The following is a 21,408-nucleotide window of genomic DNA, read 5'->3' as shown; positions in this document are numbered from 1 at the left end:
TACAGTAAGCACTCAATAAATGATAGTTACTATTATTGGAGTGGACTGTAAGTTTCTAATGCTTTCCATGAGGGAGGGCAAAGGGACAAATCCCCTCTCGTGTAACGGGCCACTAGACAGTTGGGCCACAATTGTCAGCTGGGAACAGTGGCGGGGGGGCCCTGGAGCATGAGGATGCATGACTCCGTTTGGAGAGCTGGGTCTCCTGCTTCGAAATGACTCTCTTTCTGCTGGTCCCCTCCAATTTCCAGGACTTAATCATCCACAGCCCTCAATTCTCAGCCACGGTCACTGCCCTCCTCCGTACGCTCTGTTTTCCCCAAGCCTCTGGTTGCTGGGATTCAAGCATGAGCTTTGACCCAAGCCCCGCGCCTGCCTCTCGGCAGCTTGGGGAGAGCTGGAACCCTGTCATTTGAGACGAACCCACTCTTTACCAAGAGGCAGACTGGAAGATACTATGGATCTTGCAGACACGCCCTCATCTTCCTTCCTACCTCAGCTCGAAGGCTATGTCAGACCCAAAAGTGTTTTTCTGTGCCTCAGAATCGAAGGCAGGCCAAAACGCAGTGTTCAGGCCAGTGGAGGCTCTGGGGATCACAGCTGGGCTGAACCAAACACCCAGCTCCAAATTCACAGCGGCTGGCCCCTTGGCAGCCACAAACCTCAAAGCCCAAGGGAGAAAACCCACTGGGAGGAGGCCGGGCTAGTCCAGTGTCAAACACATTAGGTAAAGAAGCTTCTGATGAGAGAAACTCGTCTTCCAAAGCTCCATGAGAATCTTTTAAACTGGGCACGGTTTCCAGAGTAACCAAGAGCAGTGGTCACGGTCCACCTTGTCTTTTCCTGAGATCCTGGCCCCTCCCCCACCAGATTTACTGCTCTTCACGCTGCCTTCTGGTACAGAGGATAAATAACTCTTGGAAGGAGTTCTTTAGAGCTCATTTGGGGGCATGCCTGCAAACTAGTATTTTTTCCCACTGGCAATATAAGATCTAAAACTACCACTTCAGAAACGTAATTACTGTTTGCAGCCTCACTAGAAATCACTATTGGTCGAAGGCTTTGTGGATGTGATAAGCATTACCATATGTCAGGTTCTTAACAAGGTACAAAATGATGGCCTGAAACAAACGCACCAAAAAGGCTTTCCCTTCTTGGTTTTCTGACATATAGGGAACATGCCCCATGGATCAATACACCTGATGGCATAGGCATATATCAGTCATTGAACACACGGATGAGCTCTTTAATCCACCCAACTGCCCGGGAGTGAATATCTTTGCTTTAGGATTTGTGCTGACCATACATGGGGATCAAAAGTGACCCTGGAGAAAGGGATTCTGAGCAGTTCACAGCTTAGTCATCAAAAAAATTACCTATCATATTTATGGAAAATTCCTAGATTGGAACATCAGTAAGCATAAGATTCTTATAAATAGATCGGGAAATAAACATTCTCATAAATCAGAGTTTTTCAACCCTGACACTATTGGCATTTGGGGCTGGATAATTCTTTGTTGTGGGACTGTCCTGTGTGTTGTAGGATATTTAGCAGCATCCCTGGCCTCTACCCACTAGATGCCAACAGCATCCCCCACTCCAAGTTGTGACGACCAAAAATGTCTTGAAACAGTGCCAAATCTTTCCTAGGGGCCAAAATCACTGCTGGTTGTGAACCACGGTCATAAATATATCAGAACTGCACAGTGACATCTTGACAGCGTAATGTCAAGGTCTCCCACTCCCATTTTTTCCTCCCAGAGCATCCCAGCTGTGCAGGCTGTGTTCCTCCTCCTCAGTGGCTGCCACAGCTCATGGGATTCTTTGTCACGCTTCTTCCCAGAGCCTGGCTCCAGAGTTGGATACAGCCTCTCTGCCCCCTGTTTGGATGCTATCAAAAGACATGTACATGTGTCCTTTTCATTTTAAGTGATTCCATCTTACTACTAATCATTTCAGGGAAACAGGACATAACGAAAACAACAAACATGAAAAGCATTTTAATCAAAGCTTCAAAAAACAGAAATCAACCCAAACTGGCTCAAGTAGAAGGGCCCAGAAACATCTATGTCATGCACAGGAGACTGAGTCCAGCTGGAGCTCCTTCAGACTGGAAATAGGATCAGGAAAGTGGCCAGAAACTAAGGCATCTGCTCTCCCTGCTTCTCCCAGGACCACACGCTTCAGAGTTTTTGTGAAATTAAAGTTATTGACGCAACTGGGATTTAAAAAGAGATAATTACTGTACAAATGAGAAGTGGAATTTTTATTTTATAATATCATATAGTAAATCATGGAGTTGTTTGGAATTTACCATAACAATCACATGAGGAGTTTGATACAGTAAAAAGAGCACAAGATTAAAATAGGGAAGATCTAGGCTATGTGACCTTAGGCAAGGCACTTCACTGCTCTGAATTATAAGAATAATAATGTCCATTCTACCTCCTCAAGAGATTCTTAGGTGGTTCAGATAAGACAATTGTTGAGAAAACACTCTGCAGACTCTGGTGTAAACCTATATTGTTACAGTCTTCTCTAGTAGAAACCACTGTAGGGATAGGCACTGTGAGTTAGGAAGCAGTCAGGAATAATCTCTCAGCAGCAAGCTCCACTGACAGGGAAATTTATTATCTCTCGTGACAAGTGGTCCTGAGGTGGGCCCAGCCTCCAGACACAAGACAATCAGAGCTCCAGCTTCATTTCTCCATAATTCACTTGGCTGTTCTCCTTCGTTTTGTATTGGCTTTTTCCTCAGACTGACTTGTTGCATCGTCACAAGATGGCTGCCAGCACACCTGGAACAACCTGCTCCCTTGTTCATTTCCAACAAGAAAAGCAACCTCTCCCTCAAAAACATAAGATTAGAGTCTTTCCATTCTGTCTGTGTGATACAACTCAGGACACGGCCCACCCTTGAACTAGTCACGATCATCTGGAGAAGGCCCTATGCTGATGGGCTCAAGCCTGAGGTCCTGAAGCAATTACCAGCAAGGGGGAATGTATATATAACCATCCTTGGCTTAGACTTGGAATCAGGATACACCCCAGGAGCTGGGGATGGACCAGCTTCCTCTGAGTCCCCTGGCTGCGTTTATTCCCTTTACCAAATTAAACTTGTGCTAGGAAGGAGGAAGGGGGGAAGCCAGTTCTCTGCTTAGGCAACGAACAGTGTTCAGTGCATGTAGCCCGACTCAAAGCACATCTTCAAGTAGGCTGGTGCATCCTTAGGGGCCAACATTTTGAGAAAAGACAAAATCTCTCCATCCTTCTTGGCTTACACTTTTCCGCTATCTTCTTTAAGATAACAGAAGGAATTGGAAAGAGAGGGAAAATAAGGAAAGAAAAAACCTACTGGCCTCTCTGGCTCACTCTCTCTCTCCTTCACAAAATCCTAGGGGATTATAATAGTGACCACTGCTGTCATGGCAACAGGAAATGCAGTGTTTCAGGCCCAGACCAGGGGAATATGATCTATTTAAAGGTTTATATGCAGATGGAGGCCACCTCCACCTTGTAAAGGCCCCTCCCAGGGCCAGCCTTCCTTTTCCATCCTCACTGGATCAACCCACATCCACTGACAAGCAGCTGAGGCCTTACATCAGGCAGAGATGGAGAAAACAAGGCTGCAGATGTGGCCTCTCCCCATTCACAGACATCTGTCCTCAAGGGATTTTTGGCATTTTGGAAATACAACGCAAGCCTTTCCTAGCTATTAAATGTTTCCAGATGGACACTGGCTCTTTCTGCCTCGCGGACAAAGAGCATTGTTAGGTGCTGCCCCATGTAGCATCATACATCAGACGAACACCAGCATTACATAAATCCTAGACTTCCACTAGGGCAGATCTTCTACAAGGAAGGGGTGCAAGCAAGCCTCTAAGGGGCTTATTAAAAATGATGAATGCGAAAATAATTTTTAAGCCTTCCATGTCTCCCTATTGCCTAAAGGATCAATTCCACATTCTTTAGGCATGACATTCAAGGGTGGACCAGCCCCTTCTTTCCTCTCTGACAGTCTGCTTCCTCTCCCAGCCTGGCTGAGTAGCTCTCAGTTCCTGAAGCTCCCCTGTCCCGTGTGTTCAGTCCTTCTCTATCCACTCACTGTTTTCCAACCTGCCAGTTAAACTAATTCAAGCCTCTTCCAATCCCCATGCCAGGTCTATTTAACCATCCATCCTTTTTGCCATCGCTGTACCCTCCACAGGACAGGTTCTCAATCCTGGCTGCACTGTGGAGTCACCTGAGGGCTTTAAAGCAATATTGATACCAACTCAGATCAATTAAATCAGAATGTAGATGAGGGAAGTGTGTTTGCTTATTATAAGCCAGTTATGGCAAGTGGTGAAATGCACACACAGGATCTGGACTCAGAATGCTTGGTTTGAATTCCAGCCCCTTTTCTTGCCAGGCTTGTGTCCTAAGGCTAGCCTTGTACTTACCCTCTGCATGCTTCCAATTCCTTACCTCTAAAATTAAGGCAAGAAATAGCCCCTACTTCATCAGGTTGTTTTGAAGATTAAATGAGTTGATGTAAAACTAACAGTACGTGCTCAATTAATGTTAGTTATGATGAGCACACGTGGGTCTCCCTCTAGAAGACTCAAAGCAACTTGATAATAGGACCTGCATCTTGTTCCCCTCTGCCTAGCACAGAGTATACAAATTTTTTTAAGTGATTAAGTGGATGCTGAAGATGAATTTTGACTTTAGGAGATCAGGGAGATTTACATAAAAGAGTTGGCCCATGAGCTGAACCTTGAAAGATAGATAGGCTCGTAAGAGACAGAGGAGGGGTGGCAAGGTACTCCAGATAGAATGATAATAAAAGCATGAGCCAAGACACTGATGTGCAGGGGGTAGAGAAAAGACCAAAAGCCTAGGGTGTGCTGGGCTCAGAGGAGAGGATTACAGAAGAGAATTGCAGTGAGATGGTTTGAAAGGTAAATTGGACCGTTTCATGAAGAGTTTTTAATGCCTCACTAAGGAGTTTGGGCTTTATTTTGTAGAGAACGAGTGGACTGTGAAGAAGAATTCTCAGAGAGGGAATGCACAATCAGACCTGTGCTCTAGGCAGCTGGTGCTTTCCAACTGGAGGGAAGGGGGACCTGGGGCAAGGAGAGCAAGGAGCAAGGAGGGAGTTAGGAGATTACTGTAGTTTCTCATTTGACATCAGCATCATCTGTCTATGTGAACTCTTCCCAAAAGACTATTAATTTCTGGTTTATTAACATACTTGCACGGGGTAAAGATTTAAATAGAACAAAGCTGTAAGACTTGCTCCCATCTCTGACCACCACTTACCCAGTTCTATTTCTCTGAAGCAACCACTGTTATTGAAATAAAAAGGATTATATGAGAGTACTATGCACAATTGTACGCCAACAAATTGGAAAATCTAGATGAAATAGACAAATTCTTAGAAACACAAAACCTCCAAGACTAAATCATGAAGAAATAGAAAATCTAAATAGACCTATAACTAGTAAGGAGATTGAATCAGTTACAAAAAATCTCCTAACAAAGAAAAGCCCTAGACCCAATGACTTTACTGGTGAAGTTACCAAACATTTGAAGAAGAACTAACACCAATTCTTCTCAAACTTTTCCAAGAAAATTGAAGAGTAGGGAATACTTCTTAATTCATTCTATGAGTCCAGCATTACCCAGATACCAAACCAGACAAAGACACTACAAGAAAAGAAAACTACAGTTTCTCTTATCCACACAATATCCCTTATGAACAGTAATGCAAAAATTCTCAACAAAATATTAGCAAACTGAATTCATCAGCATATTATAATAATTATACACCATGACCAAATGGGATTTATTCCTGGAATGCCAGGATGGTTGAACATATGAAAATCAATTACTGTAATACACCATTTTAATAGAATAAAGGGGGGAAAAACACATGATCATCTCGATGCAGAGAAAGCACTTGACAAAATTCAACAAGCTTTCATGATAAAAACACTCAACAAACTAGAAAAAGAAGGAAACCACCTCGATATAATAAAAGCCATATATTAAAAACACACAGAAAACATCATATTCAATGGAGAAAGACTGAAAGCTTTTCCTCCAAGATCAGGAACAAGGCAAGGATGTCCACCTGCTTTCACCATTTCTATTCAGCATAGTACTGGAAGTTCTAGCCAGAGGAATTAGACAAGAAAAAGAAATAAAAGGCATCCAAACTGGAAAGGAAGAAGTAAAATTATCTCTATTTGCAGATGATATTATCTTATATGTACAAAATCCTAAAGATTCCACAAAAAAAACCTGTTAGAACTAATAAATGAATTCAGCAAAGTAGTAGGATACAAAGTCAACACGCAAAATCAGTTGCATTTTTATACGCTAACAATGAGTAACCCAAAAATGAAATTAAGAAAACAATTCCATTTACAATAGTATCAAAAAGAATAAAATACTTTGGAATTAACTTAACCAAAGAGATGAAAGTCTTCTACAATGAAAACTACAAAACATTGCTGAAGAAACTAAAGAAGGCACAAATAAATAGAAACATATCCCATGTTCATGGATTGGAAGACTCAATAGTGATAAGATATCTATACTACCCAAAGCAATCTATAGATTCAATGCAACACCTATCAAAATCCCAATGACTTTTTTTTCAGAAATAGAAAAACCCATTCAAAATATCTTATGGAGTCTCAAGGGACCCCAAATAGCCAACAATCTTGAAAAAGAAGAACAGAGCTGGAGGACTCACAGTTCCTCATCTCAAAACTTACTACAAAGCTACAGCAATCAAAACAGTGTGGTACCAGAATAGAGATAGACATATAAACCAGTGGAATAGAACAGAAAGCCCAGAAATAAACCCTCACATATATAGTCAAATGATTTTTGACAAGGATGCCAAAACCATTCAATAGGAAAAGAGTAGTCTCTTCAACAAATGATACTGGGAAAAATGGATATCCACACGCAAAAAAAAAATGAAGTTGAACCCGTACCTAACACCATATACAAAAATTAACTCAAATGGATCAAAGACCTAAATCTAAGACGAAAAATGATAAAACCCTTAGAAGAAAACATAGGACAAAAGCTTCACGACATTGTATTTTGCAATGATTTCTTGGATATGACACCCAAAAGCATAGACAACAAAAGAAAAAATACACAAATTGGATTTCATGAAAATTTAAAAATGCTGTGCATCAAAAGACACTATCAGCAGAGGAAAAGGCAACTCATAGAATAGGAGAAAATATTTGCAAATCATATATCTGATAATATCCAGAATGTATAGATAACTCCTAAAATTCAACAACAACAAAACAACCTGATTTAAAACTGGGCAAAGGGGCCGGCCCCGTGACTTAGCGGTTAAGTGCACGCGCTCCGCTGCTGGCGGCCCGGGTTCGGATCCCGGGCGTGCACAGATGCACTGCTTCTCCGGCCATGCTGAGGCCGCGTCCCACATACAGCAACTAGAAGGATGTGCAAGTATGACATACAACTATCTACCGGGGCTTTGGGGGAAAAATAAATTAAAAAAAAAAAAAAAAAAAAAGAAATGCAAAAAAAAAAAAAAAAAAACTGGGCAAAGGACTTGAATAGACATTTCTCCAAAAAAGATATACAAATGGCCAAAAAGCACATGAAAAGATGCTCGACATCATTAATCATTAGGAAAATGCAAATCAAAACTACAATGGGATGTCACCTCACACCCATTAGGATGACTACTATCAAAAGAAACAGAAAATACAAGTGTTGGTGTGGATATAGCAACATTGGAACCCTTGTACACTGTTAGTGGGAATGTAAAATGGTACAGCTATTCTGGAAAACAGTATGGAGGTTCCTCAAAAAATTAAAAATATAACTACCATATGATCCAGCAATTTCACTTCCGGGTATATACACAAAAGAATTGAAAGCAGAGTCTCAAAGAGATATTTATACATCCATGTCATAACAGCATTATTCACAATAACTAAAATGTGGAAGCAACCCAGTGTCCATCAACAAAGGAATAGATAAGCAAAATGTGGTATATTATACAATCGAGTATGATTCAGCCTTGAAAAGGAAAGAAATTCTGACACACGCTACGACATGGATGAACCTTGAGAACATTACGCTATTTGAAATAAGCCAGTCACAAATACTGTATGATTCTACTTATATGAGGTACTTAGAGTAGTCAAAATAACAGACAGAAAGCAGAATGGTGGTTACCAGGGGCTGGGGCGATGGGAAAATGGAGAGTTATTGTTTAATGAGCACAGAATTTTAGTTTTACAAGACAAAAAGAGTTCTGGAGGTGGATGGTGGTGATGACAGCACATTATGAATGTATTTAATACCACTGAACTATATACACTTAAAAATGGTTAAGATAGTAAATTTTATGTTTGTGTATTTTACCACAATAAAAAAAATTAGAGAAAAAAACTGAAGAACTATATAAATATAAGGTGATATTGTTATTTATTACCAACTTGCTCTTTTCTAACTCTGGGCAGCGAGAGATCTAATTAAATTGGCTGGATACTCTACTTATATTAATGTATATTTTTATTTCACAATCAGGCTTCATTTGTTTCCCCAGAACTTCATATTCAGGATTCTTTATATTACATTTCGCAGCACAATCCATACATTTATGAATCAGTAACACATGCTTTTGGAAACCCTTGTTCCATTTTTGTTAGAACCCTGGTGAGCACATGAGGAATTAAGGCTCCAACATTACTGTGCACCCCACAGCTCCATGACATCGGACCGCCTGCAGCAACTGCTAACAGTGCTGGTGGCCGTCCTCATCCCCAGGCTCCGCAATGGCTGAGAGAGGGTTGGAATTTTTTTCACATTTCAAAAGGCGTATTTGCATTTTAAGTATATGAGTAAATGGACCAAGCAAGGAGAGAAATTGAAGTGGTAAAAGAAAGAAGCCTCAAAACATTCTCATTCCAAGAGACCACAGCGATTCTGGTCGGGTTCCATTACTGACGAGTCAGCCCTTGGGTGATACCCCTCGGGAGTTAGCGTGTTTCCTGGAATCCTGTTGTTTTTTATCCATCCATCCCAGTGTGTAAAAGTTGGGTCCCTCCTGTCTTCTAAAGTTGTAGGAGAGATCTGAGAGCACTTCTCTCGGCTTTCCATCTTCCCTTTTGATTTATTTGTTAACTGTCAAAAATGCTTATTGAGATATAATTCACGTACCATAAAATACACCTTTTAAAATGTACAATTCAGGAGTTTTTAGTGTATTCACAAGATATCTTCCCTTTGTTTTGTTTCCTTTTTTTTATTTCTTAGAGAAAGGAGAGAGCCCTAATTACTCACTCGTTGATTCGACATATATTTATTGAGCACACAAAAACATCAAATAAAAATCCCTGCCCTCGTAGGGCTTGTACTGTAGTGGAGAACACAATCAATAAACAAATAAAATAAGCAAACTATAAAGTATGTCAGAGGTGAGAAGTGACATGGAAAAAAAGATAGTAGGAAAAGGATAGGGTGTACCAGTTGGTGGTGGGTGGGAGAGGGATTACAATTTTAAATTGGGTGGTAACAGTCTAAGTAAAGGTAACATTTGCCTAGAGGTAACATTTAAGCAAATACTTGAAGGAAAGGAGGAAGCAAATCACGTGCACGTCTGGAGGTAGGGCATCCAGGTAGAGGAAACAACAGGTGCACAGACCCTGAGGTGAGAGGTGTGTTCTAGAAACAGCCAGGAGGCTGGTGTGCCTGGAGCTTACTAAGTGAGCCAGCAAATAGTGGGAAATAAGGTCAGAAGGGCCAATGATGGCCAAATCACGTAGGGTCCTGAGCCGCTTGTCAAGACTTTGGCTTTTATTCTGAGTAAGGTGGGGAGCCACTGTAGAGTTTTGATCTGAGGAATACCGTGAAGTGACTTACTTTGAACAGGATCATGCTGGCTGCTTTGTGGACTGTAGAGTGCAGAGGAAGAAGGAGACAGCCTAGTTACGAGGCTAATTGCAATAATCCAGGTGAGAGTAGGCATGGCCTGGACCAGGTGGCAATGGTAAAGATGATGAGAAATGGCCAGATTGTGGGTATATTGTGAATGTAGAGCCAACAGGCATGGCTGATGGAAAAGGTGTGGGTGTGAGAAAAAGAGAAGTTGATGACCCAGAGACAAAATCCACAGTGCTGAACAGCAGCAGCCAATGATAGAGCTGGTTAGGTGGTTCCAGTAGGGCAGCTTGACATATTGTATTTATCCCACAGGAAAGTTAAGTTTTTAGACCTGAAACATGTAAATTGTTCTGGAGCTTCTCAAATTAGTAAAAGACAAGAAAATTTTCTTATTATCACGCTATTTACAAAATATGTAAATTTTTGCTATTTAATGTTATTTAAGCATCAAATTGCCTAATAGATTGTATATATGATTTACTTCTATTTTGAGGCTAAAAACAATTATTTGCCTATTACTTAACCAGTGGTCAACTCTCTTAATTGGAAAATTTAACACATTGCAATTGTTTCTGGAAATTAGCCAAGTGATCAGTTCTGTTTGGGGTTACTCTTGCTGCCTAATTTAATTGTTTGTAGTAAAATCTCTCATATACTAGACAGTTTTATTTAAGTTAATTGCATCAGGTACTTGAATTACCACCTAATAATTCCTTTTTGTTAATGAACTCTGCATAGCACTGTATCTAAAGATTGGATGTACACTTGCACTGGACCTAACTAGTACCAGATTGTGTTGATCTCTTTCCAAATCTCCCTTCAGTGACATCACCTTGGTGGCTTCAAAATCAGCCATTTACATCACAGAAATTGACAAATGCTACAAATCAGGGCTTTTTTTTTTTTTCAGAGAGCAGGTTTACCAGCACACCACTGGGCATAGCAGAGTGTCAGGTTATGAATGTCAGCTTTAGGCCACATGGCAGTGGCACTGGGAGGAGGGGATGTAGTGGGAGCCTCCTACCCAGAAGAGAGGAGTACTGTATCATTGACACTGTTTAGAATTGCTGGCTTATAAGGATAATGAAAAGCAGATGTATTTTAAGTCTAAATTCTGTACAATGTTCTTCATTATCGCCTGTGGGCAGGGCAGATCCTTCCCACCTACTCTCACCTCCATTCTAATCTTACCCACTACCTGATCACCATATGACATTTAACCTTTTTAAGCCTTAGTTTCCTTATCTGTTCAATGGGGATCCTAAAATCTAACACATTGACTTATTGTGAGGATTTGAGACAATGTATGCTCAATTAATCGTAGTGTGAATAAACCTTTGAGAGTTTCCTCACAGCCTTAAGGGAAGGGGGAAAACTCCTTATAGATCAAGAACATCTTCATATCCATTATGCTTTCCAACATCTGAGGCTCTGTTGATGCTGTTCCCCCCACTTGGAACCCTATTTCCACATGTTCAATATTCATATTTCAAAGTTGACCCAATTGCTACCACCTCTATGAGGCTTTCCTACAGCTGACATAATCTCTCCTTCTTCTAAAATTCCCTGGCCTCTTGGGGAATCTCTGGTACTACCCTAGACCTACTGGATTAGAATCTGCATTTCAACATGATTCCCAGGTGATTTGCATGCACATTAAGATTTAGGAAGCCTTGCTCTAAACCACTGGTTCTCAAATTTTGGCCACCCATTGGAATTACCTGGGGAGTGTTGAAAAAACAATACCTAGACCCCATCCCAAGAGATTCTGATTCAATTAGTCTGAGGTGTAGCCTGGGCATCAGGGTCTTTTAAAACTCCCAGATGATACTAATATGCAACAAAGTTTGAGAACCACTGCTCTACAAACTCCCCTTATACGCCCTATGGGGCCTGCACACTCTCTAACGTTATGGTTATTTGTGTCCCTGTATGTTTTCTCACTTCTATTAAACTATAAGTCTTTGAAGAGCAAGAACTGTTTTTTCCTTCAATTTTTGTCACCTCTTGCCTAACCATCTGTACTCATATAACAGGAGTTTGATAGATATTTATTGAATGATGAATGAATGAATTGTTTATTTGTAATCTAAAAATGTTCTCTAAATACTATAACTGTGGCTTTTGTCCTAATTTGAAGACTAGTTGACCATATTCTTGAAATTGTGGAGTTAATTCCTCTTCAGTTCTAAGTAAAGACCGAATCTCTGAAGAATAGTGGCTAGAATGGGTTTTCTGACTGAGACTAGATCTCCAGGTATCATCGCGGGGGCCACTGCCATCTCCGTGAGCTGATTTTAGAAAGCCACAGCTTGGAATCCTAAGACTCGAGAGGGCAATGCAAAATGAAGCAGCCCCTCCCCACACTCCTTGCGTCCAATTCAGAACTCTTGGCTGAAATATGATGATGTTCTTGTTTCTTCCTCTCCAGGGTGCCGTTTCCATATTTATGGGGATTGTTGTCCTCACTATGAAGGCATCTGTTATTGAAATGTTCCTTGGTAAGTACTTTTATATGTGTATCTGGATATACTTTTAACATTCTCCCGAGGTCCAAAGAATCTTGCCAAGAGAAGGTTTAAACCAAGACAGAGCATATAAACAGTTCAGTGTATCTTTTTATGATAAACATTTTGGAGAGAAATTTAAGCGAGAATGTTGTATAGATCAAATTCAAGATGTATGTGTATATATGTTTTTATATAAAGCAAATATATATATTATGTATGTCTCTATATATTACATATTATACACACATAATATACACATAGTGTGTGTATTCTTCAACAACTAGCAAATATTTCATATAGAGCATATTTCAAATTCTGAATTTACGGATCTCCTTGTTTCTTAATTTCTCAAAAACAATTCTTATCACTGACATGGCCTTACTTGTACCATTGGCAACTTGTACTTTTTAGAGATGAAACCTTTTAAACTTATCCATTATCACCAGGGAACACAATTTTGGGTAGACCCAGAGAAAAGTGTTGATGAGTTTAGCACTAAGAACAAGGGTAATCTTCTGTTAATCTTAACCCCATTGTATAGTGGCGTTGTCAGGTAGAGTGACCCTGTGGGTCACTGCGAAACTGTTGCCAGGGAAAGATGCAAAGGCCTTTCAGCCTGTATTAGTTTATAGGGCTGCCACAACAGAATGCGGTCACATGCTGTACAACGACACTTCAGACAACAACAGACTGCATGTACAATGGTGGTCCCATAAGATTAGTACCATATAGCCGAGCTGTGTAGTAGGCTATACCATCTAGGTTTGTGTAAGTACATTGTGATGTTCGAACAATGACGGAATCACCTAACAACACATTTCTCAGAATGTATCCCCGACGTTTAATGACGCATGACTGTACCGTAAACTGGGTGGCTTAGAACAACAGAATTTTATTCTCTCACAGTTCTGGAGATGAGAAGTCCAAAATCAAGGTGTCGGCAGGGTTGGCTCCTTCAGAGGGCTGTGAGGGTAAAATCTCTTCCATGCCTTTCTCCTAGCTTCTGCTGGTTTGCTGGCAATCTTTGGCATCACCCTAATCTCTGCCTCTGTCTTCACATGGTGTTCTTCCTGTATGTGTGTCTGTGTCCAAATTTCCCCTTTTGATAACACCAGCCATATTGGATAGGGGCCCAACCTACTCCAATGTGACTTCATCCTACCTTAACTAATTACATCTGCAAACACCCTGTTTCCAAATAAGGTCACCCTCTGTGGTATTGGGGACTAGGACGTCAACATATGAATTTCACGGAGGACACAATTCAACCGATAATATGGTCAGAATGTTCAAAGTCTATGCAGAGGGAGTCTACACAGCAAAATTGGGGACTGGAAGAGAAAGAGGTGACACAGCTGGGAAGGCGAGGGGGCTCTCGGTGTGGTCGAAGCCACACTGAACTGGGAGTTGCAGGGAGGATATGGGTCCTGGTCCTGACTCCACCACTGAGTTGCTAAAGAATTTTCACCTCGGAAGCACAGGGTCCTTCATTTCCACCTTGCTCTTTTGAGAGGCTGTCTCCCCTCCCATACTAACCTACAAGTTAGTAGGTTTCCTACATGGGGCGAGGGGGTGGCACAGGGGGTTAGGAATAGGAAGAATTTAGCTACTGTAAAACAAACACAACCAAACCAACAAACCCTGAGGCCATTTCCCACTCTGCCGTGTCCCCGGCATCACAGAACCAGGAAGGGAGACTTGACCACCCTCTCAGCCTGCCTTTCTGCAACTCTTCCCATAAGAGTGGCTCATTCAGAAAGCAAGAAATCATAGTAGAGAAAGAAAACTGCTATCACAAATACCCCTCTCTACGTCCTCACACATCCACCCTCCCGCCCTCCCTGCCCACCCACCAAACCTCCCCGCCCCCAGCATCTCTCTCATTCGTCCGCTTGTCTTGTCTCTGTCGCAGGACAGTTCCTGTAGGTCCCTGTCACCCTCCTCAGTCCTGTGACAGCCTCTCTGACCTAAATCCTTACCCCTCTAATTCATCTCCACCACACCCTGATTAATCTCCCCAAAGCCCACGTCGGATCAGCCCTCTTGATTTAAACTCCTCAGTGTTTTCCCTTAGTCTTCATGACAGAGCCCACCTCTCTTAAAGAGCCATACTTGCTGGCGAGGCCTTCCTGATGTGGCTCTTGCTGTCCTCTCCTGCTCTCCTCTCTACCTCAGCTCCCACCCTGGCTTCCGGGGACCTGGGACCTCATTCCACTGAGGGTGGAGTCATTTCTCACCTCCAGGTCTTTGATCATTCTATTCCCTTTCCTGGAATGCTCTTCCTCACCCCCACGTGCCCACAAACCCTATTGGTCCTCAGGAAGCTTCCCTTCGCCCTCCGTTTGATCAGGCCATCTTCCTCTGTGCTTCCTTGTGTCCTGTGTTGATTCGCATCATAGCTGCATGGCATTCACCTGTCATTAATCTGGCTCCCCCAAAATTGTGAACTCTTGAGGGCAAGAGCTGTGTCTTGCTCACTGTTGCATTTCCAGTGCTCAGCACATCTCATAGGCACTCAAGACATATGGCTAAGTAAGTTATTCTCCTTAGGGATGCTGGATTTTTAAGTTATCAGAGTCCAATTCTGTGCCCACTTCTGATGTGTGGGTTTTTCCTCCACCCCAAGCCATTCCCCGACATCAGCTGGGTATCCTACAATTCAACTCAATTCTGACACCATCTACCTGGAGATAGCATCAGATTCCACAGGTTAAGGGCCCAGTCCCACAAGACTGCCCTCCCATACTTCGGATGCCAACCAAAAATTCACCTGTGCTTCTGAGCTACTGGCTATAAATCAGAGGTTCCAGTGACCCCCTCTTTGGGTTTGATTAATTTGCTAGAGTCGCTCACAGAAACTCAGGAAACCAGTTTACTCACTAAATTACCAGTTTATTACAAAGAGTATTAAAGGATATGAATCAACAGCCAGATGAACAGATACATAGGGTGAGGTCCCAAACAAAGGAGCTTCTGTCCCCATGGAGTTTGGTGCCCAGCGTGGTGGCACGTGGAAGCCTTCTGGTTCACCAACATGGAAGCTCTCCGAACCTCATCCTTTTGGGTTTTTGTGGAGGCTTCATTACATAGAAATGACTGATTAAATCATTGGCCGTTGGTGATTGATTCAACCTCCAGCCCCTCTCCCCTCCCAGGAAATCAGGGCATGGGACTGAAAGTTCCAACCCTCTGTTCATGGTTGGTTCCCCTGGCAACCAGCCCCCTCATCTTTAAAGGATTCCCCAAAATCACCTCATTAACATAAACTCAGTTGTGACTGAGAGGGCTTGTTATGCATAACGAATAACGAGACACCCATTCACCTTTATGGCTCTTGAGCAATTTCAGGAACTGAGGACTAGAAACCAAATGTTATAACAAAAGATGCTCCCATTGTTCTTATAGCTCAGGAAATTCCAAAGGATTTGGTAGCTGTGAGCCGGGAATTGTAGCCAGAGGACCAAAATATATATTTATTATAAATCACAATATCACACAGAGCCATCCAATGATGCCTCAAAAGCCTTCTAAATTAATGTCAATTAAATGTTTAATTAATATATCTCAGAGCCAGCGTGTTTGTTTTAGATATGTTTAAATTATGAAATGGCAGAGTTTTATGCTGCCCATTGTCATTGGAGCACCATGACTGCACTCATGGGGAGCAAGCGGAATAAAGAGACAAGGCTGCAGCCAGCAAACTTGCATTCTGGTCCCAACTTCTGCCCGCAAAGAACCACGGCTTTAGCCAAGGTGTTAACCTTGACATTGGTTTCTTTTCCATAAAATAAAGTGATGCCCTCCAAAGCTCTTCCCAGCTTTAATATTCTATGATTTGAAGCATAATTTTACGATTTATGTGATTGTACAAAATAAGTTGTCCTGTCTTCGCTATGAAGCTCTGATTTACTTGATGCTAAATGTTTCGTTGAGTACATAATCCCAAATTAAAGCATGTGGGAAATTGGAACTGCTTTAAAATGATCTGTTTATAAATCGGTTTTCAGGAAGGCATCGTGGATATGTTAAAGAGAACCAGAGGTGGACAGTATTTAAAGCTTTAGAAACAGATTTTAATCAGGAACTGGTACAATAGGGGAAAGGAGACCTCAGCATAAAACTGGGCTCGATTCCAAATACAGCAAGGAAAGCGGGGATTTGTATCCAAAGAGCCGGTTTCAGGGGTCAGTGGATGGAAATTACTAAGACGAGACATCAAGGGTAGGGGGGTACTTGCTAAATCAAACTGACAGGATTCTTGCTAAAGGTAGACCAGGGTGGTCAGATGCCAAGGGTGGGGGATTCTCTCTAAACAGGACTTGCTAAAACTGGGCAATGCAAGCCCAACAAAGACGAACACTGAAGCCCAAACTCGAAGGCTAGTTGAGAAGAGGGCTTAGAGGAGCCTGACTACAGTTCGGTCAAGAAGAGAGTCCTTGTCAACACCGCCTGAGTTAGTATCGAGAGGCTCTAAAAGGATCTAACAAGAAGTTCGTGGGCTAGAATTAGGCATTCCTATAAAAGTTCTAGACACCTCATGCTTATTCAGTAAGTACTTACTGATTTGATCTTTGATTAGATGTTCTGGCACTTAATGTCTTTTCTTGAAAGTAGATGGATTTTGATGATGATTCATTACTGACAGGAAAACTGGAGCACAAGTACAATGGAACACAAGCCAATCATTTTAGAAAGCACTTTTCGTTATTATAGTCTATATGATTTCAATGTGACCAAATTAAAAAACAGCTATGTTGTCTTTTTCTAATTAGAAAAGAAACATACTCTATACAAAATATAGAATATATATAAGGAACACACTATGAAATGGGAAGAATACAGAAAATATAAACTAGGAATTATAATTCCATCATTATTAACATTTTGGTATATTTGTTCCAGTTATTTCTTTCAGCATATGTTCAAATTTTTTCAGAAGCACTCTTAAGGTTAGAGCCGAGCACTTCTCAGGTCATCTAATATTCTTCTACACATCATTTGTAATAAATGCTTAGGATTCCCCTGTTGTTGGGACATTTCCAAAATTTCGTTATTCCAGATTGTCATTAGAAATACTGCTGTAATGAACACTATTTACATAAATCTTTGTCTATCTCTCTGATTATAACTTGGGGTATATTCCTGGGGTTATATTTTCTAGGATAAAGAATGTAAATGTTTTTACTGCTATTAAAATATATTACCAAATGGCTTTCCAGAATGACTCCACCTGCTTAGACTTTACCAACAGTGTCCGGAATGCCCTAATCCCAAATCCAGGCCAGGATTAAGTATAATTTTGTGTTCAATATTTATTGACATGATATGGGAAAATATCCCATAATTTTGCTTTAGCTAGCATTTTTTATCATTAATGAGATTTACATTGTTTCAAGCCAATTTATTTGTATTTTCTCCATCTATATATCTGGATGATAATTTATTTAAATTGAATTTTAAAACAATTACACTTCAGCTATCTTAGCTGTACCGATCACCATACTAGAGAGGAAGAGAGAGAGAAGTGGGGGGAAAATTTTTTATTTGAAAAAGTAATTTCAATACTTAATTTGTTTTGAAATTTCAAGCACTAGTTTTGAAAAATGAGAACTTTTCGTGTTATTCAAAACTGGAACGTTGAATTTTTAAAAATTGAGAAGCATTGCTGCAGAGTTAGTAAATCATGATGGCCTCAGAACTTTGGATTCTAGACTTAATTTCTTCAAGCCTTCTAGACATTAATGGTGTCAGTAGCCAGATAACTCACTACTTCCACAGAAGGGACTGGGTTTCAGACCTGTGTTCCACTTTGTGCTTTGAAGTGAGCACCAGCCAGCCATCTCGGTGCTCTGCCCAGCTTCCTAAGAAAGGGAACATGAGACTGATTTTTCTCTCACCCAGTTAACAGCAATTCACCTTTTCCAGCATAGCAAGAGAGGTCTTGCTGATGAGGAATGAAGACTTGCTCCAGGGCACGAGCAAATTTGCAGGCCTTATTGACAAGCCCTCCCTTGAGGAGTGGTTTCTGGGGAGCTTTAATTATAAGCATCTAAGCTAGGGGAGGGCCTCTGTGTACCATTGAAAATAATGACTCTATTAACTACTACTGTACAACTGAACCCAGCTATGCATGTTTTCAGCTGGAGGGTCTTGGGCAAGCAAATGCGGTGATGGGGTGGTCCTACTGAAATATTTATAGTCCTAATGATACTAAGACTTATAAACCACTTGCCACAGGCACAGAGACCCAGAAGGACAGTGTTTGGTGTTCTACAAGAATTGATACCCAAATTTATTACTATTTCACTTACTCTCTCTACTTAATTTGCTTAATTTTTTGCATATATTCATTTAGTACTTGTTTTAAAAAATATTCTAGGGTTCTAGTTATTTATTTTTCTGTACAAAATGAAGATGTGGTCTTTGCAGAGCCAAATGACACAGAGTCGACTATAAAAACCAGACCTCCAGGACACTCACACCCACCCAAACCCCAGAAGTAAATAACATCTAAAAATGTCAGCCTTCATTCTACTTGGCTAGACTTTCGGTTCTCACTCAGTTCTCTTTCATGTTCCTATTCTTGCAAGACATGCTATGTCAACTGTCCAGGCCTCAACTAACACTAACGGTCAAAACAGGATAATTCGGGAGCTGCATCACTGGCAAAGATTAGCTAGATAATCATAAGATTAAAAAAAATTTTCTTAACAAGACACTTGGTGACATCGCCACTTTTTCCTTCAAAGATAGTTTCCAATTCAAGAATTCCTAAGAACATTTATGCCTAAACCAAGCATCTTTGTTCTGTTAAAAAAACAAATGCATAAACTAGGAAGTAAAATGCCTATTCTGATTACTGTATTGCCTCAAGTTCCCCTCCAGTGTCCCAACCCCATCCAGACAGTGGGTTTCTCAAAAAAATAGTTGAAATACAGGTAAGTTAAAGCAGTACATCTTTGAGTGAGTAAGGAAGAAAAATGCCTGGAAAGGAAGGAAGAATAGAGAATGGACTAGCTCTTTGAAAGAAAAACACTGCTTTTCTGTCTATGAGTAGAATTACTGTAGGAACAGAGAAGTGAACATTTTCAGACACTGACAATAAAAAAATTACTATGAGAAATTTTCACAATATAGATCAAAATTTTAAGTGGACATCTTTCAGACAAGAAATCCTATTTAGAAATTTATTTTAAGGAAATAATGGGTCGGTGCAAAAATGAAGCTTTTTATATTAAATTGGGAATGGCTAAATTATGATACATCCATACCTTGCAATACTTTGCAGGCAGTTAAAATTATTGTGAGAGAAACATTTAATGACGAGAAAAAATGTTTGTATATAACCTCAAGTAGAAATAAGTTATAAAACATTGTAAACAGTATGAGCATGATCAAATGTTTGTTTAAAAGTACCTGTATGAATGCATATATACATTTAGAAAAAGACTGAAAATATTATATTTTCACGTTCATTCATATTTTGTGCATTTTTTGTGTGTTTTTTACATTTTTCTACAAGGAAAATGTATTATTTTGGTAATAAGAAAAAACTGGTCAATGTTATTTTTTAAAAACACAAGGCTCAAATTTGTAGTGTGACTTTAAATTATAAAGGATGAAGAGTTCCCCCTTTTTCCCTTATTGTTATACTTCCTGAAGGAGAGTGGTATCCAAATGCTGTTTGAGGGGGCCGGCTCAGTGGCATAGTAGTTAAGTTCATATGCTCTGCTTCAGCGGCCTGGCGTTCGCAGGTTCGAGTCCCGGGCACGGACTGATGCACCCCTCATCAAGCCATACTGTGGTGGAATCCCACATACAAAATAGAGGAAGATGGGCACAGATGTTAGCTCAGGGCCAATCTCCCTCACCAAAAAGAAAAAAAAAAATGCTACCTGCTGTTGGCCTCTGTGGGGCACAGACCAGGCGCTACTGGAAGGGACGTCAGGGCACCCTCAGGTCACACCACACACCTTGTGACGAGTCTCTCTCTTCTCCACAGTCCCCTTTCTCCTTGTCTTCCTTTCCCAGACAGCCCTCCTCTGAGGCTTTTTACATATCCCCTCCATTCAGCAGCCCCCTCTGTCACACACGCATGCACACACATGCGCACGCAGTTCTCTGGCCATTTGGAAATTGGCCATCTGAAAACTCAGTGTGGAACAGAGGAAAGAGCACAAGAAGGGGCTGGGTGCTCATCCTACCTGTATCATTTATACTTGGGACCAAGCAAATCAGTGGACTTCTCCAGGCCCACATGACCTCCTCGTGAAAATGGAGATGGTAGGGTTGGTGTGGTGAAATTTAAAGATGACAACACAGAGGACAGGTATCCAAAAAGTATTTTTGAAAGGCCCTTTCAGCAGATGCTAAGAAAAGTACACAAACCATACATCTTATTTCCCCAACCTTAATTTAAGGGAAAATTAGTTTCACCTTGAATGTGTGATTAAAGCAAATATAAGGGTCAAAAGAGAGAAAGTATTTAGGTGAAATAAGATTGATTAGATTTTTTTTGTATTTTCTTCATGTAGTTTTGCTGGTGACTGGAATACATTCAAATAAAGAAATGACAAAGAAGATTAAAAGGCCTAAGTTCAGTAAGTAAAATTACAATTCCTCACTGATATAAGACTGAATCTCCTGTGTGGAAGGTTGCTACACTTGTCGTAGATAATTTGGGTAATTTTTTTGTTTTTATTTTTTTGGTCTTATCTCAATTACTTTGCGCTCAGACTAATTAGTAATGGTTCTTATTTTTCACCTACCCCATTCCAAAAAGCATTTGAGATGGGAGTCCTGATTTTAGGGTGAAAGATATGTAGTTCCACTACACTAGAATAATTCAAAATGTACATACAAATATCAGGCAAAACTATGTCTTTATGGCTAAGCTGGGGTAGGTAATTTCCTGCCATTGAAATGCTGTCTTGATTCCCCATACCAGGAAATTCAGTTGGGC

General features: G+C 40.8%; 1 protein-coding gene across 1 annotated transcript in view; it reads left to right on the top strand.

Annotated features, from left to right (window-relative positions):
* Nucleotides 1-21,408, top strand: part of VIT (vitrin) — a 102,319-nt gene that overhangs the window by 9,881 nt on the left and 71,030 nt on the right. Inside the window, exons 2-3 of the mRNA XM_087436422.1 lie at nucleotides 12,368-12,437; nucleotides 20,981-21,046. Of these exons, the coding sequence (XP_087292548.1) occupies nucleotides 12,386-12,437; nucleotides 20,981-21,046 (118 nt within the window). The 5' untranslated portion in view covers nucleotides 12,368-12,385. The remainder of the gene's footprint in view (nucleotides 1-12,367; nucleotides 12,438-20,980; nucleotides 21,047-21,408) is intronic.

Source organism: Ceratotherium simum, chromosome 11 (genome assembly GCF_057802395.1).
Source record: "Ceratotherium simum simum isolate JZ-2026a chromosome 11, ASM5780239v1, whole genome shotgun sequence".
Lineage (NCBI taxonomy): Eukaryota > Metazoa > Chordata > Mammalia > Perissodactyla > Rhinocerotidae > Ceratotherium > Ceratotherium simum.
Note: the sequence above shows the minus strand (reverse complement) of the source record. Positions and strands in the feature narration are given on the sequence as shown.